The sequence below is a fragment of the Hyaena hyaena genome, unplaced genomic scaffold, assembly GCF_003009895.1.
Source record: "Hyaena hyaena isolate Hyena2069 unplaced genomic scaffold, ASM300989v1 scaffold_2150, whole genome shotgun sequence".
NCBI lineage: Eukaryota > Metazoa > Chordata > Mammalia > Carnivora > Hyaenidae > Hyaena > Hyaena hyaena.
Genome location: NW_024082774.1, coordinates 24628 through 45247, shown reverse-complemented (window position 1 = coordinate 45247; position 20620 = coordinate 24628). Strand labels below are relative to the sequence as shown.

General features: G+C 45.9%; 2 gene segments (V, D, J or C); both read right to left on the bottom strand.

Moving 5' to 3' along the window:
• LOC120227279 overlaps positions 1-245 on the bottom strand; it is a 28758-nt gene extending 28513 nt beyond the window's left edge. Inside the window, 1 exon segment of the C gene segment in view lies at positions 42-245. Coding sequence covers positions 42-84 — 43 coding nt within the window.
• An 8882-nt stretch (positions 246-9127) lies between these two features.
• Positions 9128-20620, bottom strand: part of LOC120227278 — a 35208-nt gene continuing 23715 nt past the window's right edge. Inside the window, 3 exon segments of the C gene segment in view lie at positions 9128-9353; positions 11154-11201; positions 19394-19519. Coding sequence covers positions 9211-9353; positions 11154-11201; positions 19394-19519 — 317 coding nt within the window.

Sequence of the window (20620 nt, the reverse complement as noted above, 5' to 3'; positions counted from 1 at the left end):
GACACCCTGCTCACCCGCACAGGGACGGAGTCGGGACTCACCAGGAAGCAGGAGGGCGCACAGGACGGCGAGGGGACCCAGCATGGCTCTGCTGCCCACCTGGTGGCGAGAAGCCCAGGGTGGCCTCCCTGCTGCGCCCGCTGGAAGGAGACTGGCTGCGTGGCTGGCAGAGGGCAGGTTAGGGTCTGAGCTCTGCTGCCCTGAGGCACCTGCAGGTGAGAGAGAGAGAGAGAGACAGACAGACAGACAGAGACGCTGGGGGGTGGAGCCAGAGGGCAGAGACAGTTCTGACCACAAAGGGGGAAAAGAACCCCCAATGGTCAGGGTGCTGAGAATACGGAAGAGCTTTGTGCAATAAAAACACGACTAATAATAGCAATCCTTGATTCGACATGGACTATGGAGCCCAGCACGAAGTTGTTTCCGCTCAGTATCACCTCCAAGGCCGCATGCCTGAGGGGACTTAGCTGGGATGTTAGCCGGGTCTGTCTGGGGACAAATCTCAAGCCTCAAATGGCCACTTGGTACTAACAGAGCAATGGGTGCGCACCTGCTTGCAAGGCGGGGACCAGAGCGTGTTGACTACAATACTCTGTGAAACGAATATTCCAGACCATCATTCAGACCCTCCGCAGGTGTCTAGGGCAGCTGTGCTTCAGTGTTGAGTGGAAGAGACAGTGACAATGGGGGTGGGCATCTGCACGGGAAAACAACAGGTGGAAAGAGTCTCAATATAGAAGGTGAGCCATGTGGGTGGAGAGACCCTGGATGAAATTTCTTCTTCCTGCTCTCTCTATTTTCTAGATTTTCACTGATAGGAAAATGTTCCCTTGGGGGAGAAAATCCACCGCCTTTTATTCTTTTATTTAAACAAATTTTATTTCACATTATCAGCGTTCGAAAGCTGTTTCTCTCCATGAGTGTTACCATATTTGTTCAAATACTGCTCCGATGGAAGGCTCAGGAACCGTGGACGTGACCAGGCTGGCTGTTTAATGAAGTGTGTCCCAAACCTGCAACCCAATACTCTCTTGGTAATAAAATTTAGTCTGTAGAATGTGATGTCCTCTATTGAAAGAAGAATAATCCATGGATTGGGGAGTTCCGTGCCAGGGTTTGGGCCAAGTTGGTTGCTTTATAAATAAAATGATCAGCCTCAATTCAGTACAATGTAATTCTTATAACTATATGATGACATGTCAAGTTAGTTATAACAACCATATTTGTCAGATCAGCTGTTGAAGTCTTAAAATGGTTCGCTATGTAGGGTCGCATAAGTAATGGAACCTTGATTCAAATCCAACTCTAAGAAATTCCAAAACCCGTCACACCATCCATTCCTTAAACATACAATGGCACACATATGTATATAATTTATTTTAACTATAAAACTATGGAGTCATGAAAAAATATTCAGAGGGATTGCAGAACCCAGGAATGACTCTCACATGCCAATAAGCAAAGAGCATAAGTGATTCTTGAAGAGTGGCCATGCAGTGAGCAGTGCTGGACCTCAGATCACAATAGAAATTAATCTAGAATTTGTGAGTTAATACCTACCATCCTTTTGTAAGAGTTGAGTTTCTTAAGGTGATACCAGAACTCATTGGTCCATTAAATACTATCACATAAACTTTATTGAATGCCAAACACGGTACAGCTGACCCTTCCTTGCGAGCATGAAGCAGGTGTCATTCACCCCGTCCTGCAGATGCGCCACGGGCTTAGGGCGGTCAGGTAACTGACCTGAGATGCCGAGGCAGGCAGAGCACAGCAGAACTAACTTCAAGTCCTCCAGGTGAAGGAAGCACGTGCCCCAGGCCAGCTGCTTGGACGTTTGTGAGTCAGGGATCAAATTCCGTCCTCACTGAGCTGTTGCTTCAAATGTAATTTGTGATCTTGTTCTATTTCCTGCCTAAAATCGAGGGGATTTGCGTGTCACTTGCACTGACACCTAGCGCCCCCTGCCGGCCACCGCGGGGACGTCACGCGCCTCCCCCCTCCGTGGCGGAGCCCGGGTGAGCCTGGCCCCACAGGTACTCAGCTCAGTGAGGGAGCAGCCAGGCCCTGGGCAGGAACCGGTCTCCCCACCTGTGTGCTGCGCGTGCTTGGGGGTTTTAGGTGCGGGGCTGCCCTCTGCCGGTGCCGTTTCCCAGCTTCAAGTGAGACGATGGCCCGGTGCGTCTGGTGTCCGTGGGCCCGTGGAAACTCCGGAGAGCGCGGGTGACTGACGCATCCTTCCATCTGCGCGAACCGCATCGCACCCCGTCAGTCCGTCCGTCATCCGTCCGTCCGCTCGGTCCCCCGCCCCCCGTGCTGCCCTCCCGCCGCGGGTGCGGACACCGCGTCACCCCCCCCCCCAGGGCGCCAGGCCCGCGTCCTGGGGCGTCCCGGCCGCACCCGCGGGGCTCTGCGCGGGGTGGGGGACGCGTCCCGGGTGTCACCCCGGGGCGCTGGGGCTGGACGCACACCTACACGCTCTGCACGAACACCCCCGGGCCGCGCGAGCTGGTGGCCGCAGACGGGCCACGTGGCGGCGGCCGGCCCGGCCCCGGCCTCCCCGGGAGCCAGCGGGGGCCTCTGCCCCTGGCGCCCACTGCGGCCTCTCCGCCGAGACGCGGCTGACCCTGACCTTCAGGCACCGCGGGGACGAGGCCGGCGGTCCCCGGGCTGTGCCCCCCGCACCCGGCTTCGCGCCGTGTGGCTCCGATCCTCTTCTGCACAGACGCCAACCAGCCCCCCCGCAGCGGTGTGTGAGGATTAAATAACAATACACGTGCAGCCCTCGGGAGCCCGGCCAGTCAGCATTGCTTTTATCACATTTCCTATCCTCTCTGATCTATTACACCTACAAATACAAATAAATATGAATATGCATAAAACAATTATTTTAATACAGTCTTACAAATATATTGCAAACGCAAAGAAAGATAAAATGATATAAACTTTACATTATCAAACTAATTAAGATTATACTCATTGTTATAAAGAACTCGTTGAACTGAAGCACTTTAGGGCTCTGAGGGAATTACCCTTTCCGAGTTGTAGCTGTTAGAAAGGTCCTCAGCTAATCTATCAAATGTCTCACCTTTGTCTAAAGCTCACGAAATAAAGAGTCTCAGTTTTGCGGTCAAACCACCTACTTCACATATTTTGCTGTCCTGCTCAAGAAAACGTGTCCTTGTCAGAATCATAAAAGGCTCCTCGTTGCCTGTTATACGCAGTTGGAGATTTCCCCCCACGCGGGCCCGGCGTTGGCGGGTCTGCACGTCTCTGAGCTCGTCACTCCCTGAGTCTCTCCTTATTCGCCCCCCGCTCTGGTACATCAGGTCCCTGGAGCCGGGTCAGAACACAGAGAGGGTCGGGAGGGACTTCCGCAGGCCCTGGGGAGATGGGGACTGAGTTGTTCTGTTTCTACACCGAACGCATGAGGAGCCCGGATGGGAGCTGGTGGAGATTCGCGTTCACTCTGGATGAGCTTAGCTGAGTCCAGTTACGTAGGGAAAAGAGTAATCAAATGAAACATATTAACAGTTCTCTTGTATAAACATTGGGCCACTTTGGACTTTCCTGTTCGATATATTCTATTAATATTAGGTACCTATACACACAAATTATGGGAAAAAACTGAGGCTGTTGTGAGATGTTGCTGATTTTGAAGGTGATCAGATGTTTGCTGATACGTGGACGTTAGGACTACATTGCACGAGTGTCAGCCTGTAAATTCAATTAGGGTCAGAATGTAAAATGCCTCCTCTTCCAGGAAGCTCACTCTGACAGGGGTGTGTGTGTGTGTGTGTGCTTGGTGATGTGCTAACACACGTTGACTCTGCACCTGCTGAATACTTCTGAGCTTGACACCCATGTCCCCTGACCTCCATTCTGTCTGTCAAGGCTACTGCGGGCAACACTCAGGTCAGTTGTCACATGGCTGGAGTCCTAGTTGCGGGGAGGAGAGACAAGGCTCAGGCCTTGTGGGAATGTCTCTGGCTTCTCCAAACAACAGGGGGAGCCCTGTCTCTGTATTTCAGGGGTCCCTCCTATGGGGAGAGGCCTTTGTCGGCTGGACCTTGTTAGGGACAAACTTTAGTGTCCCAAAACTCCAGCCTACTAGACTGATGGAAGATGGTGTTCTGCTAGACCGTAGGGGGAGGGGAGTACGAGCAGCCAGTCAGGGATCCGTCGGCTCAGAGAAGCCCACTTAGGCCCAGGCTGGAGACGCGGTGACGTGGGAGGGGCGTCTAATGTTTCTGAAGTGTTCTTGGTTTAATACTGAGTCCCAAGTGAGAATATCTCTGTTGACCTTTTGTTGCCATACTTTCCTTTAAATCTTTCAATATGGTTCTGTGTACGTTTTGAACACATTTCTAAGAGCTGCATGGAAGTCTTTGCAAAAGAAGGTATCTGGACACACTCAGGGATAGCTTGTATTGAGTTGTGGGGACTTTTCTTCCTAAAAATAGACACACTTTCCTGATTCATTGCTTGTCATCTTATTTTTTTAATGAAAAGCATTTGCTTGAAAACATACTGCTTTCACTCCTTTTTCCACCAAAGGTTGCTCTCGTTGCTCTTTAAACGGGGAGAGAGTTGCTTGGCCTAAATCTCTGATATTCTATCCCCTGCAGTATGTGGTTTTTCAGCACTCTCCTGTGTTCATTATTAGTTATTTTATTTTCAAACTCACCTCCTAGGGATCACCTCTTTGTCTACATAGCTTACTCGTAGCCAAGATTAGCTAGGGACTGTGTTCAAGTGCCTTGATGAAGACGTCAACCCTCTGCCAAATGGACATATGATATGGATTCCGTAGCACAATCACATTTTAGGCAGTCAGCACGTAGACTGGATGAGCTAAAGTATGTCTTCCCAGCTTACACTTTTCTGAGTCCTTTCACGGCGCCACAGTATTTGATGATCACCCCAAGGTCACACGGCTGTGTGGGGCTGGCTTGGGCTCTGTGGTGTTTCCGCCAAGCATGCCCCCAGCACAGCCAAGCACACGCTTGCTGCAGCCATGACCTCCACCTCAGACCAGCACAGCTTCCGCCTTCCTGCCTGTGCACCCCTGAGTCTCTCGGTTCACCCTCACATCACTCCCCGCCCCAAATCATCTGAGCTCCCTCACACTGTGTGAGTTCGCTGCCCGGCCTCATGGCCTCTGCTACTTGGAAGGACCCTCATGCCCACGGAGCCGGGTGTTGAGCGGTGGGGGAGGAATGGGAGTCTCTCTAGGCCAGAGCACCTCTCTTGGTCCCTGATGTGCAGCTTCTCAGCATAAACACGTTCAGATCGTGGCATGAATTTGGACGTTTCCCAATGACATAATCGGTTAGTTTGTTCGATCTAGTCCAGTTCAGTAGGTGGTTTTCAAGGAGAAGACTTGTTGACCAGAGCCAGAAGGCCTGCCTTACATCACTTTTAGATTCTGCAAAGCATACCTATTATGTTGTACTGAAATGTCTATTTAGCACTCTCAAATACTTCCAAGACATCTTGGCTACCTGTGGCTCAAGTGCCATTACCCGGACAGGTGGAGGGTAAGCCCGGAAACAGGAAGACGTGCTATGACCATCTTCCTCAGACTCCTGTCCAGGTGGGAAGGATGTCTTCTGCCCCAGTGTGGGTATAGCCGTCCAATGGTCCGGAAAGTGAAGCCTGCCAATAGCTATACTCTTACCTACGTATGTCACACAAACTTCACCTGACTGTGTGACATGTGTGAGGTCAAGATGTGAGACACAATCTTTTCTTCAGATTCTCTGCTGTTCATTCTCCTGGACCCGATTTGCTCTGGCTCTCACGCAGCAGACACCTTCAGGAAAAGACAATGTCCGATTTGAGGTGTGTTATCTGCCAATAGGAAAGCAAAGGTGAGGCAGGTGTCTCCCCTGTGTTTGAGGATGCTCCTTGGTTTTCCAATGACCACATTTTTTTCTATTTTTCTTCCCCGAACGTGAGATTAATATATGCTTTTTGTAAAAATGTTTGCAGAACAAAATCAAAGAAACTGCCCTTCAAAATATTCTCCCACATCAGCGTTGACAGTTTCATTTGTCCCCTACTCCTTTTGTCTTTGTAATTATTGTGACGATACTGTCGATATACTTATTCATGGTTTTAATAATCATAATGTAAAAATAATGAAGTCCGTTTGTGGCAAAAACTTTCAATCAGACATGATTGAAGTCACCTGGTTATTTTCCTCTCTTCTTTCTGATTTTCATGTAATGATTTGGGGTTTTATTTTTATAAATATATTCCAGTAGGATATAAGGTTTTTTCACTGCGTAGTTCCTTTTCTGCATAAGTGAGCGTTTTCCATGATGTGTAAACTACATACATATAATTTTAAGTGAACTGTGTTTATTTCATTGAAATAAAATAATTATTTAACTTTTCTTCTTTTCTGAGAAATTTATTTCTTCTATTTTTTGTGGAAGGATAATGTACATAATGGAAAAGAAGTATTATTTTGTCGGGAAAAATACAAAATGTAACGACGGGGTCGAATGTGCATTTGTGCAGGTCAGATCGAATGTGCATTTGTGCTTGTTCTAAGAAAGGACCAAGTGACAGAAGTGCCATCAAGATGGCTGGGGAGTCTGAGAACTAGCCAGAAAGACCTTCTTATGGTGGAGAAATGGGTGAGAAGGGTCTGCAGATACTGGACTTTGGACTCAAATCTCAACAACTCAGTGCTGTGGTCAGATTCAGATTTTCCCATCTCAGGAGTGGAGTTGCACATACACCAGGCTCACAGAGGATGCTTAAGCTGGTTGTCAGTGTATAATTTACCATGAGAAAGAGCTGTCTCCTACACATGCTCGGCTGAACAGTAACATGTGCCCCATGTTCATGGAAGCCAACTCTCACCCAGAAGTTGGCTCTCAAACACAAGACAAGAGAAAAGAAATCTATGGTGAAATGTGCTATGAAGTCAAACCTGGAACGCCTAAAGCGGCGACCTCAACAATAGAGTTTTGTTTCCCCAGGGACTGGGCAGTTTGGGTCCCAAAACAGGGCACCCTCTCCGTACCATGCTTCAGTGGGAAGGGGGTGGGGGCACTTACTCTTGTGTTCACATAGCTGAACAGCTCTCCTCTGCTGGACCCCTTCACATCGATTTGACTTGCATGTCTTCTATTCAACCTGTTCTGATGAAGCTTGACTCTACAGTCATCAGTTCTGTAGAAGGACTTAGATGAGTCTCTATATGACATTTAATGACACAACTGTTCGGGACTTCCATATGTCTGTGTTCTTGTGAGGAAAGAAGCACCTCACTGCTTCCATGTCTACAGTCCCCCTGTGCTAATAGGATCATGGGTACTGGTCTTGTGACAACCTGTCTATCCACCAAAAGATGAGACTGAAAAGTATGAGCCCCAATAAATCACATGTGATGGAAAAGTGCAGGTCCAGAGGATGTCAGGATTTCCTGGGGATATTGGAAGGCTGTGGACTATTTCCTTTAGAGCAGTGTCAGCAGAATGGACTGAAGGGGCAGCATCTCAACAGCCCTGGTCATACGATTCCTGTGTCATGAAGCAGCTTCTTGGAATGAACTGGGTTCAAAATAGCTCAAGCCTTCACCCACAGCCGAGGAGCATGTCTGACAGCAATGCATACATGTGCAGATGGATATTTTCTTTCATTAGCTGTGGCCTTTTGGAAGTGAGCAAAGTTGGCTGTGGTTTAACCGCCCTTATTTTATCTTACAAAACTTACTACCACTTGCACAGCCCCAACCTGTAGGGGCCGGTTTGACTTCAGGTATTTTCCACGAATCAACCACATTTGACAGAGCACAGAGACGAGAAAAGCCTGAGAAAATAAAGCACCACCACACACCAGCGCCTTCCTGCCCCCCACACTGTCCCCTGCCTCACTGCACTCCCCCTCTCTGCACCTGCCCGTCCAGGGCACCCCAGGATGGGTTGGGGAAGGAAGGGGCTGAGGAGCTGAAAGTCAAGTCACTGAACTCAGCCCACCCAGCTCTGGTCATTTTCCAGTTCCCCCTCTTTGCCTCTGTGCCTTCCACATGCAGAAAGAGTTCCAAGTTTCTAAGTAGAGACCCAAGTATCTGATCTAAAGAGGCCTGATGACATTCCTGAAGCTGAAGGAGTGGATGGAAAGTAAATGTCCTCCTTCTTGTACTTGGTGGGTCTTGTGTTGTTCCCACATGGGAGCCTCTCCTTGCTTTCCAGAAGCACCTGTTTCACAGAACCAGAAGCTTCTTGTAAATAAACAAACCCTTTCCAATCCTTAATGAGATTTTTTTCTCACTCTAATATATAAGACATTTTACTTTTAATGCATTTCTTAATGGAAATAGAAAAATATACAATCCCTTTATTTCTTTACCCACCTGCCACACACTGAACATTTTGTTTCACATCCCCGTTGTGGACACACACACACACACACACACACCCATATAAATGAGTGTCCTGCTTATTAGTGTCTGAGCACACCCCACAGGCATGGGCCTTGTTACACTGTCACCAGGATGGAGTCTTAAAACAGAGAAGCCTGAATCTGCTGCCTTTAGGGACATTCATTGCTTGGGTTCCCCTGGGGCCAGTGCCCCAGAGAGGGCATCACAAGGACTCGCTCAGGGAAAGAATTAAACATGTGGACTTGACCATGATCACACCTATGCTGAATTGGAAGGCTCAGTTGTCATGCTGTCCCTTATCTGGTATTCAGATCTCACCAAATGAATATCGACACAGGAAAAGGTAGATGTTTGGTTATTTTTATTGTGCCTATTATGAAAAACAGTACCAAGTTCAGGTAGCAAGGATGGCGGCTTACAGGTGTGTAAAACAGAAGGCCTCCAGGCAAGTATCTGGATAAAGAGCCCCAGGGACACTAGGGAAGCTGCCCTCTGGCTGTGCTCAGAGGCCAGGGTGCCGAGTGGCTGAGGAGCCGGTGGAAAGTGAGGAGAGATCGGAGCCGAAGCTCATGTGGCTGCCCTCCGGCACCCCCACCCTGAGTCACGGCAGACTCTGTTCTTGGAGCAGAGTTACCTTTCCCGTTTGCCCAGGGGTTTGTGAACCCACTCTGCAATAGGGACACAATAGAAGCAGACACCTGTGAACTCTAATGCCCCAAACCCAGAAAGGAAGCCCCGCTAATTCCTCAGCAGACACTTTTTGTGACAAGAGCCGATGAAGAAAGGTGGACCCTTGGTGCCGCCATGGGTCAGGATCCCTTCCCGTTGTCTCCCAGCGCTGCTCTCCCAAGCAGACCAATGACGATGAGGATGGAGTAGACCCCGCTCTTGGCCAGGAGGAGGACGTAGGTGTAGTAGGCAGAGGTGCTCATGCGCTGCAGCTGCAGGGCGTCTACAAAAGGCCATTGATTAGTTTCACCTGTTCTTTTGAAAGGCTGGGACTTAGTTTGGGAGCTAGGTCACAGCACACATTTCTGATGACCTGGGTGATGTGACTCTCCCATCAGTACAACTGGAGTATAAACATCTACACCACCATCCCCACTGCCTCCACTGTCAAGACAAGTCAGAATCCAGTTTATAGGCCAAGTTAGTAAAAAAAAAGGAAGAAAGAAAGAAAGAAAGAAAGAAAGAAAGAAAGAAAGAAAGAAAGAAAGAAAGAAACCCACAAAAGTCACTTAGAACGTTCCAAAGAATTAAAAAATAAGATTGGGTTTAGAATGAAGAGTCCAATGGGGAAAAAAACCCATTGGTGATACATAGTGGTTAGTACTTTTCCAACCCCACCATGTCCCAGTGTAAGAATAAGAGGCAATGTTCATTAACCACACTTCAATGTCACTTATTTGAGAACTTGGCATAGAAAGTTCTGATTTAATTTTTCAATAACATAGATGATTATTATTTTCATTCCATTTTCATGTAAAGGGGCGCCTGGGTGGCTCAGTCAGTTGTAAGTCTGACTTCAGCTCAGGTCATGACCTCACGGTTCATATAAACTGAGTATAGGGAGAGAAGCAACTTGCCTGATTTCATGCAACTAGTAAGGACAAGAAGCCAGATTTCAATCCAAGCAACATGGCGTTTAAGGAACCGTTCTCAACTACTCTATAATTCTGATACCTCATGTGCAATAAATACCCAAGACATCAAGTGTTTACGGATAAAGTTGGATTTTGATGTTCATGACGATCATGATGATGAGCCAGAGTCCAGGATCCCCTTGATATTGGACTTGGAGGCCAGATCAGCAGGATTAAAGCCTATGCTCCTCATCATTTCCTCTGTGCATTCATGGGGAGAAAGAACCAGGAACTAGTACTTCTCATGTAGCTGCTGAAAGAGATACCCTACGCTAGACACTCCACCTATGGGGCCTTATGTTTTCAGTAGCCGAGTTGGGTGTTATTTGTGTCATTTGTGGTTGGCTCAGAAAGGGTAAATATTCTACCCAGATTCCTGCAAATAAATAATTAAAGACTGGGGCTTACATCTGGATTCTGGCATCTGAACCTCTGCCTTCACACCCCCTCCCCATGTGTGCAGCCAGTCTCAGGGCCTTGGCTTTGGAATTTAGAGGAAGAATAAAAACTGAGTAAGTGTAAGAACTCTCGATTCAGAGGGTCTGGGTTGAAGCCCCGGATCTTGTTGTGTGGCATGGTGCAAAGGACTTAGTTAATTCTAGCTCACTGTCCTCATGTGTAAAGTGAGAATAAAATACTTCATAGTGAATATTAAGAGACTTAAACAAAACCCACTCACAGGACACTCAACGCCTTCTGTAACAGGAGCCTCTCAGGGTTAGTTCATGTTATTAACTACCAGCAAACACAAAGACCTTAAAAGACCTCCCAAAGCTACATGATACTGTATTTTCCTAAGTTAGTAGAAACAAAGACCACAGAAATGAAGTCCATTGATGAAAGCCTATTGTTGAAAGCCCTGAAAGGCTTCGTTCAGAGCCCCTGACTACACTCCTAATTTATAGCCCTCCCATTCCCAAGCCAGAATTTACTGTGTGAAGATGAGACCTGCGAAATCATGGACTGACTTAAGTTGTACCAAGTCTATTTTGCAAGATCCAAACACTGTGAGATTTCTACCTGAAGCCAGGGGAAGTTCAAAAGTTAAGTTGATCGATCAGGAGGAAAAAATGCCATAGTATAACATAAAGGCAAACAGAAAAACTTACCATTTTCATCTCTCAGAGAAGCTTTTGTGGAGTTAATGGCAGTGAGCTCTGAAAGAAATGAAAGCAAGTATTATTCAATTATTCATATCCATTATTTGACACGGTCTATGTTGTGGATAGTTGTGGAATTATAGTTGTGGAAAGATAGGTAGATTAGAAAGATACATACATACATACATACATACATACATAGAATCTGTCAACAAACTGGGGAGAGCCATTATAAGTAGGAGCCCCACAATTCCAGAAATGTTGATCTGATACTTTGTAATTCAGTAGATCAATTCACATATTGTATTTCTGCACAAGAAGATGTTGAAGTTCACGATCTTCTTTCTTTTCTCCTCACAACTGGAGGGTAATGTGGAAGACTATCTTGTTTTCCCTCTGTGCTCACAGCTCCTAGCACAGCGCCTGTGGCTACGTAGGTGTTCTGTACATACTTGCTGAAAGGAAAAATAACCAGCAACAGCGGCTGCTGTAAAGTCCCGAGTCCATACCGCTCACATGAAGCTCTATCAGCAAAATGAAATCATCAAACCCGAGAATCCACAGCAGAATCATACATGTTTGAAGGAGTCTGCTTGTGTCAATTTGTCACTACACTGAAGGAAGAAGCCTTATCTTTCCAAATCCTACACTTCCCAGTAACCAAACTCCAGCACATGATTTTCTGAAGTGGACGTGTTTGTGGACATGACACCAATGCTAATAAAAGCTGATACCTAAAAATGATTATTACTGTCCCCAGCACTCGGGGAGAGTTCACATGCATTATCTCATCTGATCCTGGTGACACTGGCATGAGCTGAATTTGGAAGACTCCATGTTACACACAAGCAAATATGAGTCAGATTCTAGGTACCTTGTTGTGCATCACACCAGACACGGGCAGAGCCAGCACCCAGGGATGGATGTAGGGGTTAAGACGAGCTACAGCCTGTGCAAAGTCCCTTGTACCGCAATCCACATACAAACTGAACCTAGAGCACCAGTGTGGACTCTCAGACATCATGTCTCCCAGGCATATGCATTACTCTTAGCAAATGACCATTTTGATACAGAGGCTCAGGATCCCAGTGCACTTCTTTGCTGGGACAGGAACTTGCAGGCCAACACGTTCATAGCTGTCTGAATATATAAAACCTACGGTGACAGTTGTATTTATCTACCATGAAAACAAACAAAACAAATGGAAATAAAAGAACACCCAACATACATACAAAGACAAAATTCCTTACAAAGATCATTGACCGGGGGACACAGAGAGTCGCGAGGTTGGTTTGATTTATCCTTTTTCTGCTCAGTGTGTCCCTGTCTCCACACACGGTTCTGGCGTGCCATTTTAGGCATTCCACACAGTCTGATTTTGTGCACTCTTAGAGAAATGGGTTTCCGGTTTAAACTTTTAGGTAAACCCCAAGAACAAAAATGTTAGTATCATTATGTGAAATATTAAAATATTCCCAAGAGCTGACTTAAATGTCCCTTTCGTTTCCCTACAGGGACTTTACTCATTGATACTAATAGACAGCAGTATTGTACCTAACTGAAATTAAAATAAAACCTTTTTAAAAAGGTAAACAAATATCTTTTATCATCCATTGATTAAAGGTAACATTTTTTCATAAAAAATTTGTTCATGTCCCAGGTGCTCTTTCTCAATCGTAGCTGGTCAGACTCGGACAAGATGATCTTTATCTCTCTTCAGTATCACATCATTTTTTCTCCTTTTTCATGTATATATCTATATCTATATCCACACACATATACAAGCCTTTATCATAAACAGAACAGTAAAAATCTTACAAGAAGCAGCACTAGAAATCTGTTACAGAATTACATTAACAGAAATGCCCCATTAACTTTGTTGTTTAAAGAAGACCTCGGGATACATTTATTGCAGAAATAAGTGCCAAGTGAGACATGTCATAACCAGGAACTTCCCCCTTACCCTCGTCATCACTAAGGAACTTATTACACTTTTGACTTTTCTGTGATCACTGGAAAAAGGAAAACCTAAAGCACACTTCAGCCCAGTGTTTCCATTAAATTTAAGTTTTGCTCATTTGTTTCCTCTGTGGCTTAGCTGTAGACATGAAAAGTTAGAGTGGTCTGTGTAATGTTATTTTAATTACTTTTGGGAAGGGATATACATAAATAGAGTAAATGTAGGAATAAATTCATCCATGCTGTTTTCAACAGCAAGCATTGTCACTGACATCATTTTGTGTGCTCTCATCACAGCCCAGGTGAAAGCAAAAGTGAATGCTTGACCCTGATTTGATCACTGGCCTAACGAAAAACCTGGGAAGTAACAAAAATTCAACTGAGTACATTTGAAAGATTTAATTGGTTGTGTAACAGATCTATGTATGAATCGGGGAGCTTCTTGTCCAGCAAGTAAAGGGGAGCTCCAAAGGGCCACAAGGAAAGAAGTTTTTCGAGATGGGAAGGGAGGGAAAAAGAAGTTATTAGCAAGGAAATCATGGCTTTAGGCAGGTGACCCACCTCAAGGGGAACAGAAGGAGTCAACCAGTCAACTTCCTAGTGCCGACAAGGACATTCCATGTCCACTGGTCAAAGGCTACTGTACTAGCTGTTGAAATTGCAGTTGGGTAGGTAAGGAGTCTCGGTTGATGGACTTGGGGCCTTCAGCTAAGTGAGGCAATTTTGAGTCTGTGGTTTTCTTTTTAATAGCCCAGCCTTTTGATCAGACCCCCAGCCTAACTGAGAGATGAGACCAAAAATGGTGGGCATTAACATCACTCTGAGCAGCTGCTCTGAGGGTCTCAGTTTTTGTTTCTGCTCTTGTGATATTCACGGGCCTTGACCTTTTGGGTTAACCCCAAAGGGTGGGTCGTTCTCTTTGTTCTTTTGAGATATTCCAGTCTTAGGGAGACCACTTGTCTGTTTCTGAACTTACATTTAAAGCTTTAAAGAGAACATATTCACCAGGAATATGATGATGCTTACTAGACACAAGACACTTCCAATGTTTGAAGTGCAATTTGAGGCCATGGTCCCCAAGATGCAAAGCAATTAAAATCAAATAATGAAGAAAGACTCTTCTGAAGCCATCACACTTTTTAGCCAAGTGGCTTGCTCAGTGATCTGGTGTCTTGGAGGTTTAGTCTCCCCAGATCTGTTAATCTGGGTCTAGAGAGTGATCTTGCTTAGAGCTCAGACCCAGGCTTGCTCAGCTAAGAGATAATCAAGGGCTATCTTATTTTCAAGGATTCCTCTGGCCAGAGTCTAAGAATTTTGATGGGCAGCCATTGCTTTAGTAAGAGACTCTGCAACAATTTTCAGAATGAAGGAGAAGGTCTTGATCAAACCTCATTTACGCTGATCCTTAGCTAGGGAAGTAGGTCCCCACCAAAGGAGTGAATCCTGGTCATGAAAGCTTCCTCTTAGGTCCCTTCGAACTCAAGGTGTAAACTGAAGGGAGGAAATCAATGAGATGTCTTATTTAGCTTCAGCAAAGTTACAAACAAGGGTAGATTTTCCCCGAGTCTGAAATTAAACCTTGCTACAATTCAGAACGTTATCCTTGTTGGCTGTGATCTGGGAGACACAGGTGATGGAGTCATCTCTCCAGGCCATTCGCTGGAAAGAAAAGGAGCAAAGATTTCACGTTTAGTTAAAGTGTGCGATCTTGATCCCTTGTCTTGGGCATAAGCACTCTCCCTGCCTGTCAGCTACCTCACTTTCTCTCCATTTGAGTCAGAACCATCCAGTGTCTGTCAGGACCCGGGGGCAGGTGGAGGCTGTTGCCATGCAATGTGCACCCGAGCCTCATCACATTTAGCGTTACACAGGGGCACCCGGGAAGCTCCCTCTCCCACTGGGGGTTCGAGGGCTGTCTCCCTCTGATGACGTGTCTAAAATACCCAATCACCGGGCTGTAAACTGTGACCTTTTAAGTGTGGTCCTGGAAGGCTAACTTAACCTGGTAATGACAGCCTTGAGTATGAGACATGACGGACGTACACTAGGTGGACAGACTAACATGTGGCACAGGGATCAGCAGAACGTGGCACACGGAGAGAAGGTCAAGTTTGCAAGGTTTTCCTTCAGACTCCTATTATTTGTCCACTAAAATAAGAGCCTTAGTCCCTGGCCATCACGGAAGATGGGCCCCGAGGGGGAAACCCACTTTTAACAGTGTCTTTGCCACAGTGAGGGCATCAGCCTCTAGTCCGAGAAAGGCTTTAACCTACCCAGAAATGTGCCAACAATGACAAGGGCGTGTGGACAGCCCCCACCAAATGGCAGTGGCGTGAAGTGTGGCTGCAGGTGTTCAAAGGGTCTCGAGGGAGGAGGTCTGAAGCCTTTGCAGAGAAAACAGGTTTTCTAGGACTATGCACCTGAAAGGTTAGACAGCGATTGTAAGCCACTTTGTACTATTTTAGAAGTCTTACCACTGATGTCTGTTTATAATATAAGTCACTCTTAAGCCCCATGGTGGGCGAAGGAATGAAAAAACAAAACCCAAGGAAATGGGGTTTGCCCGGGAGCCAGGAGGAACCAAGTGGCTGTCTTGATGTTCCCTCAGCCCAGACTCTTTCTCGAACACACTGCCATTGTTTGCACACCTTGATTTCTCTGAGTCAGAAGCAGACTCGTGCCATGTTCAAGGACATCAGGACAGCAAATGTCTGGCAGAACTCAGACTTTATCCCCATGTGCCTTACGTTGTATTTGTAGGAAACCCTTAGTATGTGTTTTTATTTGACAATGCTTCCCACGTAATTTAACACATTAAAGAAACCAAATTAATTTAGCATAGCTTTGGGAATGTACCAGGTCAATGAGACTCAAACACTAAATAAAACAAACAAGCAAACAAACAAACGCAAAAAACCTCTTGCCCTTATGACAGAGAGAAACCAAATCCTAATGCTACACCTGCCTGCTTTTGATTTGAAAATCCTTCATCCCAATCTCAGTCAGTCCTGACCACACATAACATCCCTTTCCAAACATCCCCGTTTTACAAACCTTTACCATTTTCTCCTTTACATTCAGAATCTGTCCTGAGTTGGCCCCCTTTAGATGACCAGCCTCGCTACAGAACAAAATCCCTTTATATATTTGCCTTCAAAAATATAAGTCTATTCATCATTCTTTTTCTTACTGCAAACACACATCTTACTTTCATTGCATTCTGGGTTGTTTCCCTTCCTATTTCCAGTAGTCCTCATTAAATTATTAGAAATATTGACCCTTAGAGACCCTCATTTTTAATGAAAACTAACAGGGAAGCAGGTGTGCACTGGTAAACAGTATTCTTTACGTTGGCAAACTTATAAATATATTTCATAATTTCTAGACACATGTGCTTCTTCAAAGAACAATCTTTCAGTAAAGCACAAAATAACTCTTACAAGCAGACGGACACGTAATTTCACTTTCCAGAAGTAGATAAACCCATGTTCGTTAATTAATAATTTATTATCCTATCATACTTAGAAATGATCTAGATATTTAATGAATGTAACTTATTTTAACAGGTGCTCTAACTCAACACAACTTTAAAATTTTAGCCTCCCAACATTTAAATTAGCCTCTAAACTTTTAAAAATCTTATCTACATGTACTCCATTTACTTGTTCCTAACAGTTTAGCTGAGATCACCCATACAAGTGTTATGAGACCTGGGGAGCGATGGGTTAAATGGGTGATGGGGATTACAGTGCCCTTGTCCTGAAGGGCACAGGGTGATGAATGATGTGCTGAATCTGTATTTTGTACACATGAAACTAGTATAACGCTGTGTTCTAACTAACTGGAATGAAAATAGAAATACATAAAAAGTAAACTTATAAAACATCAAAATTCGTCAATCCCCCAAGCCCTTTTTTTTCTTTTTTAACATTTTGTACCTGAGATCACGTCTACTTGCTTGGCTTTTAGTAAACCCGGCACCTGGAAGTTTTCATGGAAGTGCTGATAAAGCAATAGAGAAATGTCTATTTTATTGAAAGCAACAACCGAATATTTGCCCAGATCATGTGAAGTTGAAACACATGTGGCTAGTTTCTATCTCTCTGAGAGATTTAGAATGTCCAGGCTTCACAAGTGTTTGTACAAAAACCAAGGAAATAGAGCTCTTTGCAAACAAACCTTCACCACACTTGCAGAGAGAAAAATACCTCACACTGACGACGTGTGTCTGTGGACACACAGATTGCTGCGATGAGCATAGAATCACTGACACTTATCACAAAATTTATGGAGAAAATATTCAGGTATGCATGCGTCCCTGGAATTACGAAGCACACTGACCAGGGATTAGGCACAGGAGGCCTTTAGCAGTTGGTAGTTTAAAAAGGCGTCTTGCCTTACTTTCCCTCAGTGGCAATTGTGGGCTGTGTTTACATTTCAAAGACATGAGAAGATGGGTCACTCTGAGGACAGAGAAAGAAGGCAGGTGTCTCCAAGAAGGACTTTGCTTTCCTAAAGCCGATCCTGTGTAAGCCCATTTCCAGAACCCGGAGTAGTGGGGGTGGGTGAAGGGACGGGGGAGCTCTGCATGGCCCCCAGAGCTGCGTGTCTAGTTCTGTCCACATTTGTCGGGACAGCTGCTCTCAGCGTCTAAGACTTGGATTTACGTGAAATGACATCAAAGTTTGATCCAAGCGCATGAGCCTCAAATTGCTCCCTTCCCTCTGAGTGCATGGCTTACATTTTAAGTATTCCCGGCAGATGGAATAGCCCCCCTTGGGTGTAACATGGGTCCCCAGAGAACGGAGTAAGGATGTTACCCTCTCCAGACCCAGGGCCACCCACAGTGACAGCCAAAGGAAGGAACCCAGGAGCCACACACCCCAGGCAGGCAGAGAGCTAAGAGCAGTGACACAGGGTGACACCAGCCAGGAGGCAATGGCGTCTCTGGGAGAGGAAGGATCCACAAGCAATGGGGGTGCGTGTGGAAAGGGTGGGACGACTGGAAATTGTTATCCTCGCTGCACCAGACGCTGCGGACAGAGATTCGGAAGGAGAGGGTTCTGCTTAGAGCTCCCACCCTTTGCTGGCTTCTGTCTGGTTTTGTAGGATCCATTCTGCAGCGCTCCTATTTACCAGAAGTTCTACTTGGCCGTTGAAGGGAATAACGCATCAGAAGTCACCCAATTTCATCAACTCTGGGATACGTTCATTTGGGGCCTTTCCTGAAGGTAGGGATGGGATACAACAGCTTTAAGTTGGCAGACTTGTGTTTATGACCGTGTAGTCTTCTGTGAGTGGAAAACCATTTTGGACTAGAGTGAGTCCTCAAATGAAAAACTGCAGAGCAGGAGTTGTGTCCACCTTAGAGACTTCTGCTGTAAGTGCCCTTTCCATCAACAATTCTTCACTAGCCTTTTGCAGTGAATCTTTCAGTGAAATGGCCTTGAAATTTTACAGCCTTTTGGAAGCTTCTGCTTGCTAATTAAACTGAGGTGTCCTACTGTCTTTAATTGTAAAACCCTTGCACTGCAGTGCACTTCCTATATGGCCTTATCTAATTGGAAATCATATCTTTAACATCTGGGACCCTAGTTCTTAGATGAAGAATAAGCAGGTGTATTGGAAGGTGGTTGGCTTGATCCTTTAGAATTTAAGGACCCAATCAGCTAAGACTTGGAGCCAAACTAAGACCTAAAAGGGATAGACCCAAGCTGGGGACTGTGTGTGTTTACAGTATTATCCTTCCACAGAGGATTTCTGGAGATTGATGGGTCACCTAGTGCTGATCCAACCCATTCCCTATACCATCAAAGGGTTGTTCTTGAGGTAGTGAGCACTCTAACAGCCTTCAAATGTGTGACTTGTGCCCACCAATTTTTGTCGCTTTCTTTACCTCTGAGATCCCTGTTAGCAGTAGCCTTTCCCTAAATGAATGAAGAGAAACAGTTATGTGCACATTAGCGTATGGGCGGTAAGACGCGTGACTGCGTTCAGGACACAACACTAGTCTGTGTGGGCCACCAACAATTCCCCTAAACTTGCTGAGTTTTCCACCAGGACAAGTGTGATCTACAGATTCGGGGCTTGGCACCAGGCACAAATTTCTGCCAGTTCAGCTGGGCTCTGGTCAAATATGCCAGCTCAGCGGGGTTCAAGAAAAAAATGCCAGCTGAACCGGCTTCTGGGCATGAGCCTCGGCAGCCAGAGCTGACCTGTCCTGGAAAGGAAGGCCCAATAGATCAGCAGCCTGAAGGCAAGGGGAGGGGTTTAGACCAAGAGGAACTCACCCGCAGCCCAGGTCACCGGTGAGGAGGACAGAGAACCCACAGGGCTCACAGTTACCACCCCAGTGTTTCGCCTTGTGTCTGAACGCCCCTGGGGGTCCACTTCCGATTGTTTCGCCTCTGCCAAAACTGTTAAAAGAGCAAAAATTCAAGCAAGTAAATGTTAAAGATCCAATGGCTGTAGCAATCAATCACTCTGTGAGTCAGAGAGCATTCCATCTAGCACGTAGGCCGGAGCCCCAAAGGAGGACAGGAAAGGAATAATTTTTACAGTAAAGAGGAGGTGGGAAAAGGAAATTATTAGCAATGGATCCACTGATTTAGGCAAGGTCACCTTCATGGGAAAGGAAGGGGTCAATTAGGAATGTACTTCGTGCTGACTAGGAGTTTTCCTCGTTGATAGGTTAAAGGTTACTCTTCCTGGGCATTGAAACTGCACTTGGGTTAGGTATTAAGTCTACACTGAATGACTTGAGGCTTTAAGCTAAGTGTTGCCATTTTGGGTTTGTTGGTTTTTGTTTTTTAAACACTCCCAGAGGACAAAGGACAAAGACTTATTTCAGAAATAGATAGCAAAGCCCTTTACATGACCCGCTATGTGTTCGTTTCCTACTGCCTAAAACGTGCTTGTTAACCACAGAGAAAGTACAAACTGGTTTCTTCTAATGGGCCTTCTGGCCTTGGTCTTTGACGTGAATGCTCAGGACGTGACTTGTGCGTCTACTGAGTTACTGACTTGCAGCTGGGCCGGAGCACATTCAGCTCTGCCCGCACTTCTAAACATGACCCGCGTCTGCACCAGTGGGGCTCCTCCAGGACACCAGGCCTGAGTCTCCAGGGACCCTGAGTGATCAGGAAAAGTGTATTCACTCTACTGTAGTGATGCTCCTGGGGACAGGGGTCCCCCTGTCTCCCCCCTGGGCCAGGCGCACAGTCGTACTGCAATACGTGTTTGCTGGGCGGCATTGACCAGCGGTAGAAATACACCCACCGTGGACAAAAAGGATGTTTGTACACTTAACTTCACTCGTCTCTACTTACCAAATTTCACCTTACAGTCTTATATAAAATTCAAGTCTGAAACACACAAGACCATACTACAAACTCAGCTGCCCAAACACCATTTTTATTGACTTCAATCCAGTTCCATCAAATGGAGAGGTTTTGTCACCTATAACTCCTGTTTAAGGGTGACTCTGAGTAGACCAGATTAGAGTGAAGGAATATTGA